The following is an 8,907-nucleotide window of genomic DNA, read 5'->3' as shown; positions in this document are numbered from 1 at the left end:
CCTGGCCAGAATGTCTGCTCGACTATTCTCCTCCCTTGGAATTTATATCACCTCAACCGCTTCAAACTTCCCAATCATCTGCTTTACTTTCTTCAAGTACTGTTCCATTTTCCCATCTCTAGGCTGAAATCTTTCACTGACATGATTTGCAACTAGTTGGGAATCAGTTCAAATTTTCACCCTATCTGCTTTCACTGCCTTAGCCAATTCCAAACCTGCTATCAGGGCTTCATATTCTGCCTGGTTATTTATGGCTGTGAACTCCAACTTTATAGCATAAGAGATCTCCTCCCCTTCTGGGTCTTCCAAGACAATCCCTGCTCCTCTGATGATCCATCCACAGACACCTGCCATACTCAATCTTGGCTGTTTACTCTAGCAGCATCCAGCTGGTCGAAACCTACTTCGGACTCTGCGAATTCTGCTACGAAATCGGCCATTGCCTGGGCCTTTATTGCTGCTCGGGGTTTAAAGCTTATGTCGAACTCACTCAACTCTATAGCCCATTTTACGAGCCGACCAGGAGCATCCGGTTTGTGTAGAGTCTACCGTAATGGTTAGTTTGTTACTACCAAGACGGGGAATGCTTGAAAGTATGGCCTCAGCTTCCGAGCAGCAACCACAAGGGCGAGTGCCCATTTCTCCAACGGTGGGTATCTGGTCTCGGCATCGAGCAAGTCCTTGCTGGTGTAGTATATCGGATACTGAACCCCTTCTTCCTCTCTCACTAGAACAGAACTTGTGGCATGGTCCGATACCGCCACATACAGGAACAACACGTCCCTATCCCGCGGTGTGGATAACAGAGGTGCTTGCTGCAAATATTGCTTCAAATTCTAGAAGGCTTCTTCGCATTCTGGGGTCCATTCTGTTTTCTTTCCTCTCTTTATTACTTGAAAGAATGGCTGACACTTATCAGTTGCCTTGGATATGAATCGGCTCAGTGCTGCCAACCTCCCCATAAGGCTCTGTGTCTCCTTCAGGTTACGAGGAGACCTCATCTGCACGATCGCCTGAATCTTCTCGGGATTCGCCTCGATCCCCCTATGACTCACCATGAACCCGAGGAATTTGCCCGACTCGACCCCAAAAGCACACTTCTCCGGGTTGAGCTTCATCTTATACTTCCTCAAAAGTCCAAATGTCTCCTCGAGGTGCTCGACATGTTCCTTCGGGATTTTTGACTTGGTTATCATGTCGTCTATATACACCTCCATTGTTCTCCCAATCAGTGGCTTAAAGATTTTGTTTACCAGCCTCTGGTACGTGGCCCCCGCATTTTTAAGACCGAACGACATTACCCTGTAATAGAACAAACCCTGGTTAGTAATAAATGCCGTGCTCTCCTCATCCTGCTCGAACATGGGGATTTGGTTGTATCCCGAAAATGCGTTCATGAAGCTGAGCAGGCCATGTCCGGCTGTTGAGTCTACAAGCTGGTCGATCTTGGGTAAGGGAAAGCTGTCTTTCGGGCACGCCTTATTGAGATCCGTGAAATCTACACACATCCTCCATTTGCCATTAGCTTTTTTCACTAATACCACGTTTGATATCCATTCAGGGTAGTTAACTTCCCGAATGAACCCAGCTTTCAAAAGCTTCTCCACCTCGCCATTTATAGCCTCATACCTCTCCTGGTTGAAGCACTTCCTTTTCTGCCTAACTGCCCAAGCACCTTTCTTTATTGCCAGCTTATGACATGCGACCTCAGGGTCGATTCCTGGCATGTCTTCATGCGTCCAAGCGAACACATCTGCATGAGCTCGTAGGCACTGTACCAACTCCTGCTTCTGCTCTTCTTTTAGCCTCGACCCAATTCGGATTATTTTTCCCGAATCATCTTGTCCCAGGCTTACTGTCTCCAGCTCCTCTACAGGTTTCTGTCTACCCTTCTTGGCTCCCACTCGGGTATCAAGAGATGTGATCTGCATTGCTTCCCTTGCTGTAGTGGAATAACAGCTTCGGGCGATTCTTTGGTCTCCTCGTACCATTCCAACTAACCCATTCACCCGGTACTTGAGAGTTAGATAATGGTTGGAAAGCACCGCTTTGCTCATCCTCAGAAATGGACGACCTAGAATCATCTGGTAATGACCATCTTCATCGGCCACCACAAAATCCAGTATTATAGTCCTTTCTGTCGGGGAGCTACCAATTGTGATGGGCAGCTCGACTACGCCCAGAAGGACCAGCTTTCCTCCTCCAAATCCCTTCAAGGAGGTATTGGTGTGCTCCAACCTCAAGTCTGCTATTCCCATCTCCTCCAGAGTTGATTTAAACAAGACATCAACCGAGTGCTCTGTGTCAACTAGTATCCGGTCAAACTTCTTGCCAGCAGCGGTGGCCTTGATGACTAAGGCATCCTCATGTGGATATAAAATCCCTTTTTCATCCTCATTTATCCACATGATTGGCACTTACCTGACTCTTGCTCGTTTAGCTGCTGGGGTGTTGAAGAATACCTCTTTACTAGTCATGGCATATCTAGCATAGTTCTTCCTCGATCTGTTGGAATCTCCGGCCAACGTTGGCCCCCCAGCAATCACTCTTACTATAGGCTGCTCGTGGATCAAGTTCTTGTTACTCTGCTTCCCTTCACATGTCGAGGCCACCATCGGAAAAGTCCCATCTATAAACTCGTCCAAGTATCGATTTCTCACCAAATCTTCTACCTGGGTCTTGAGATCTCTGCATTCTGTTGTGGTATGGCCATGAGTGCCATGGAACTTGCAATAGCGTCCCCTATCCCTCTTGCTGAGTAGCTTTGTTATTAGGGCATGGAGGTACAGTAATCCCCGGTCCTTTATGGCCTCGTACACCTCGTCCAGGGGCATCTTCAAGGAAGTATACCACCCATAGTCCTGATTCTGGTCGATCATGTGCACTGCCCTTTCCCTGTTTGTGCCGTTCTGAGTTGGAGGAGGTGGCAGTGCTTCTGGTCTGCTCCCTCTACTACCATAGGGGTGTGGATGAGGATGACCATATGCCGAATCATGCCTTCTCCAAGTCTCCCAAGCTGGTGAGCGAGGAGGTTGTGCCCTGCTGCGCTGATACTGTGGCGGCCTCTGATGACGCTGGTAAGCGGTTACCCGACCTCCTGTACCACTACCTGAGGCATGGTGTGAAATACTAACTAGGCAACCCAAGAGGGGGGTGAATTGGAATTTTAAAAATTAAGCTAAGCAAACCACACAACAATTTAATCTATTGCCTTAATCAAATTGAAAACAATAAATTCAATCATGCACAATATTAAAAGAGTAAGGGAAGAGAAAACAAACACAATGATTTTTACGTGGTTCGGCAAACCCCGCCTACGTCCACGCCTCCAAGCTCACCGGGCTTGAGGATTTCACTAAGCTAGCCTCCCAAGGCTTCAAACGCTTACAATTGACTTTCAAGGTGTCAATGGACATTTACAACAAGTGATTATCCCCAATCTCTTAACCCAAATTTATCCCAACACTTACAATCTTTTAACTTGATTTTACAAAGAGGATTACAAATGAATCCCTCTCTCACACAATGTGTTTGATCACAAATGAAAGCTCAATGTGTGAATGAATGAGATGAATACAAGGATTTAAAGCTCAATGAAAGTTGTATTCTCAATATTTTGCTCAATGATGATCGTTGGAAAAGCTTCTTGTTTGAATTGGATTGAGCATATTTATAGTTGGAGTTGAAAAACTAGCCGTTATAGACTGTCTGCTCGAAAATAGTTCGCCGTTAACCATTAACGGTTAACCGTTTAGGCCGGTCAAAGTTACCGTTGGGCCAATTTTCAAATAAACGGTTTACCGTTTAGGATTACCCTTTCGCCGTTAAATTCCAGAGACCCGCAAAATAAATTTGATTTAACCGTTCTTACTAAACGGTTCAAGGCTAGCAATCTGGAAATAATCAGTTAACCGTTTTCAGTAAACGGTTCACCGTTATTTTCCAGAATCATCATTTTAACAATACTTTGCAGAACATGCTTTCTGGAAATTATCGGTTAGCCGTTTTAAATAAACGGTTAACCGTTTGCTACAGTGATTCCTACAGTGAAATTATTTTCTAAATTTACAGTTTGACCCCAAACTTTATAAAACTATATTATGGCGCAAAAAGTTATGAAAGTTTACAAATAGGTCCAATTTCAGAATTTCTAAATAATGCTTTGTTAATCTCAAAACTTTCTGAAATTATGATATAGCCCAAAATGCTATGACACTTTTCAAATAAGTCCTTCTCCAAAATTGGTGTGACAATCAAAGTGCCATAGCTCTAGCTCACAACCCGATTTATCATGCTAAAACTAAGCATGTCCCGGTTTAGGGACAAAGTAACAGCTAAGCAAATTACAATTCAGTTCATTCCCAGTGAAGATCAGAATGCAGATGTTCTTACCAAGGCTTTAACCTTCAGTCAGTTTCATCACCTAAGAAGCAAGCTGAATGTCCAACTAGGTCAGTTTAGCTTGAGGGGGGATGTTACAGAGTATGATAACATGGTATAGATGAGAGCATATGATTAAATGGAGCAGCTGGCAATGCTTACGTGTGTTAGTTAGTTATCCAGCTCAGCAGCAAAGCAAACGAACTGTATTGCATGCATATGAAATCTAACAAACTATCAAGCTACGAGACTCTTCTTATCATTGACTATAAATACAAAGCTATAATCATTAGTTATTGATATAATAAAGATGATCATTTTCAGATCTGATTTTTATGATTTTCTTTCATTTTCTTATTAGTTTCTCTTAAACCAAACATTGTATTCAAACTCTTTCAGATCTTCAAATACATAATTAATGACAAGATCAAGCAGTTGAAGCTTTGAACAGGTCCAAGCAACCTTCAGCTGCAAGTCCCCTGTTCCAAAATTTCTGGTAATATTCAGCATATGTGAAATTTGTATAGAAAGCCAAGTGACGTTCATCGATTAAATCCTTAGCAGGAGCTATCACAGCATCAGGTGATGGACAGTAGAACGTTGGAATGGATATGCCTTCCTTGTCGCAGTTCACCAGAGCCCAATGGAGCACACTCTTGTATAGATCATTGCTAAGAACCTGCATCTGATCGCTAATGTTGACAATGAAGGTGTTGGGAATAGGACTGACAGGAAGCCATTTCCCATTTCTAAGTACCTGCAATCCAGGGACATCATCCTGAAGAAGAACAGTTATTAAATTTGGATCAGTGTGTCCTGGCAATCCGTAAGTTAGTTCAGGCTGAGGACAGGGTGGACAGTAGTTCAAAGCCATATGTTGCCCGTGTTTGCCTAATGCCTTGTCTATATAATCCCTTTAAGCCCCAAGCTCTCAGATATGGCCTCAAGTAGCTTCGGCACTAACCCTCTCACACTCGTACAGTACTCGGCCACAACTTCCTTGTCAAGTGTTAACAGCAGTTAAGATAATTGGACATATGTAATCCTGAAGAGGATAACAATGAAGTCTCAAGTAATCTTTCTAGTTGGCGACCTTTTCCGTATTAATATTAAAACTAATGGATAGTCGTTTAGACTTTGAAGGATCATCAGAATAACTCTTCAGTCTCTCACTCTCTAGCAATTTGAAAAATGCTCTCGAAATGCTCAACATGTTATTAATTATCGTTTCTGGAATCCCGTGATTCTTCACCTGGAAGAAGCCGTCATGCTGGCATGCCTGTCCAATCTGTTTGATGAGATCAAGGCGTCGAGGACTTGGAGATCGATAAGAGGAATTGAACCGTCTGATATCTAAACCTCCGTGAGATTTGGACGGTCAGAGATGGGGCGGATATAGTTAGAGAGAACACTCTTGACGGTAGATGCAAGGTCTGATAGTAAAAGCTTAGTGGTGGCTGCCGCTATGTCGAAAGACCTATCGAAGAGCTTGATTATATTTGCTAATTAAAATTGTAATTTCCTGATGAAACTGAAGGTCCTGGTGACATCTTATTTATATACAATACAGAGGCGGTGAGAGGAAATCAAACGATAGAACTGAACTTGACAGCGTTACGTCGCCATTCACCGACAACCGGTGACCATCTGGCCTCATAAACTGGTGCACCAGTTGCATGATTGCTTTAAAACAGCCTCCAAGCAAGCATAGAGTATTTTAAAGGAATAAATGATGACCACAAGCATTTGTTCCAGGGGCAAACTACACGTCAGCCAAGTAAAAAAAGATAAGCTTTTGCCAAAGTAAGATTACCATCTGCTGAGTGGCACCACACCATCTTATCTTCAGTGTCAACTACGGGCAGCTCTGTATTTTTTATATCTAAAACCAGCTGAGGGAATGAAGCTTGAAAATGATCTAGAATATACCAAGCACCATCACAAATCAAGGCACTCACAGAAGAATTAAGGTTCATGCTTAAATTATTAATATTCAATAAGGAAACAATGGAATCTGACATATCCCGCCACAAGTTAATCTTTCTTCCATCTCCCACAACCCAACGACAACCATCAGCTAAAGTAGGAATCATAGTCTTCAAACCCCGCCAAATAGAAGACTTGGAATAAGTTTGAGACCAATTGTATGATAAGAATTGGAATCGACCTTTTAAGAACTTACACCAAATAGAAGAAGATGTCAAAATATTCCAAGAAGTCTTAAGAAGAGCAACACGATTAAGTAAGGATATGTCACGAATTCCTAACCCACCAAACTCCTTTGGAGTACAAACATGATGCCAAGAGATAGAGATCATTTTTCTAGTATCACAAGAACCGGTCCAAATAAAATTATGGATCCAACCACTCATTTGGTTCAAGAGGGAGCAAGGCCATTGGTAGATCATCAAGCTATGAATTAACATGGCTTGGATAACAGACTGTACAAGTTGAACTCGACCAGCCATTGAAAGTAATTTTCCCATCCAACTTTCAAGCTTTCCTCCAACTCTATCAGCAATAACTTGCAAGTGTTGCTTCCTAGGGATTCTCCGAAATATTGGAACTCCGAGGTAAGTAAAAGTAGCTGGACCCTCTTGAAACCCCAAAAAGAACTTTAAAAAATTGCTTATGTGACTCATATACGAGCTGATAAAGAACCAAGATTTAGCCTTGTTAATCACTTGACCAGAAGCTCGACTATAAGACTGTAAGAATCCTATCAAGTTCGAGAGAGAATTAAAATCACCACGAACAAAAATAAAGATATCATCTACATACAGCGCATGGCTTGGAGAAGGACTGAGTCTACGAGAAGAGATACCACGGATTAAGCCTTGCTCTCGTAAGTTAAGAATGCCTCTACTAAGAGCCTCCTCGGCCAAGCAAAAAAGCAGTGGTGGTAAAAGATCACCCTGCCTCACTCTTTTGTTACAGATGAAAAAACCCCTTGGAGTGCCATTAACAATAATGGATATGCGTGCAGAGTGCAGCAAAGTAAAAACCCAAGAAATAAACTAAGAAGAAAAGCCAAAAATTTTTTAAGACCTGGAAAAGAAAACCCCACTCAATTGTATCGAAGGCCTTTGTGATATCCAATTTCAGCCCCAAATTACCACCTTGAATCCGTCGGTTAAGAAGATTGTACGCCTCAGAAACCAAACCAATAGAGTCAGAGATACAACGCCCTTTTACAAACCCAGTCTGTTGAGGAGAAATAATTTTTGTAATAAATGTACCCAACCTGTCTGCCAAAATCTTCGAAATAATTTTGAAGAGGAAGTTTGCAAGAGTGATTAGGCGAAACTTAGAAACCTCAATGGCAACATCATCTTTTGGAATTAACACAATAAAATAAGAGTTAAAATTTTGAGGAAGCTTACTAGTGGTGAAAAAATGCTGAACAAAACGAACAACATCATAAGCAATAATATGCCAATAGTGCTAATAGAAGAGACCGGAAAAACCATCTAGACCAGGTGCACTATTCGGGTCCGTGGCAAAGACAATATCTTTGATTTCTGAAGCAGAAGGCACCTCAGTTAATAGAGCATTATCAGCCTCATAGACCAGATGAGGGATCACTGAACAAACTGTTGTTGGATCCTCCACACTAGGAGTTGTCGAATAAAACTTGACGTAATAGGAAACCAAGTGGTTGAAGATCTCCACAGGATTAGAGTTCAGAACACCATCAATGAGCAAACTATTAATGGAAGAGCGAGCCATCTTTATTCTACAATAGGCATGGAAAAATTTTGTGCACCAATCTCCATCAGTCAACCATCTAACTCTAGCCTTCTCTTTTAAAAAAATTGATTGATTACGCACTGCCTGGAGGAGTTCCAGTTTAGCGGCCACCTCATCATTATAAAGCTACTCTAAGTTGCCACCACTAGAAATAGAACATTGAATTGCAGAAAGATTGGCCATAGCATTATCAACACGAGCGTGAATATTACCAAAAACCACTACATTCCAAGATCGTAAAGCAATTTTCAAGGCTCGCAGTTTTGATAGAATAGACCGCGTAGGATCAAAAAAGTCCACGGAAAGCCAAGCATCTTTAACAACTTTCTCAAAATCAGGATGTTCAATCCAAATTAAGTGGGATCGGGGGGACCGAGGCTGTTAATAGGAAAACCAGAAACAAGCAAAGCACTGTGATATAAGCATGAGCAAAGCAAAATGAGGCTTTTATTATTAGGCCAAGCATCATAAAAGCAAGGTTGCATAGAGCCCTGTCTAATCTTTGTTCAATCCGACCCCTATTTGAATTATTACACCAAGTAAAAAGGTTCCCCTCAATTGGGAGATGGGTTAGACAACAAGCATTGATCATATTAGAAAAATCTGAGTAAGAAATAGTTGAAGGAGGATTACCACCAGTCCTTTCGTGAGCCCCCATAATCACATTAAAGTCTCCAACGACCATCCAAGGATCATCACAAGAAGCAGCAAAAGAAATAAGAGCATCCCATAAAACCTGCCTATTAATGTAACTTGTGGCAGCATACATAAAAGATA

At 42.1% G+C, this 8,907-nt stretch overlaps 1 protein-coding gene across 1 annotated transcript; it reads right to left on the bottom strand.

The window, feature by feature from the left end:
- Positions 1-4,784: 4,784 nt before the first annotated feature.
- LOC127899733 (protein DMR6-LIKE OXYGENASE 2-like) lies at positions 4,785-5,374 on the bottom strand. The gene has a single exon (XM_052433535.1). It carries the CDS (start codon positions 5,252-5,254, stop codon positions 4,808-4,810), a length of 447 nt encoding a protein of 148 aa, XP_052289495.1. The 5' UTR covers positions 5,255-5,374; the 3' UTR covers positions 4,785-4,807.
- Positions 5,375-8,907: the final 3,533 nt, after the last annotated feature.

This window comes from Citrus sinensis, chromosome 9 (genome assembly GCF_022201045.2).
Source record: "Citrus sinensis cultivar Valencia sweet orange chromosome 9, DVS_A1.0, whole genome shotgun sequence".
In the NCBI taxonomy this organism is placed as follows: domain Eukaryota; kingdom Viridiplantae; phylum Streptophyta; class Magnoliopsida; order Sapindales; family Rutaceae; genus Citrus; species Citrus sinensis.
Note: the sequence above shows the minus strand (reverse complement) of the source record. Positions and strands in the feature narration are given on the sequence as shown.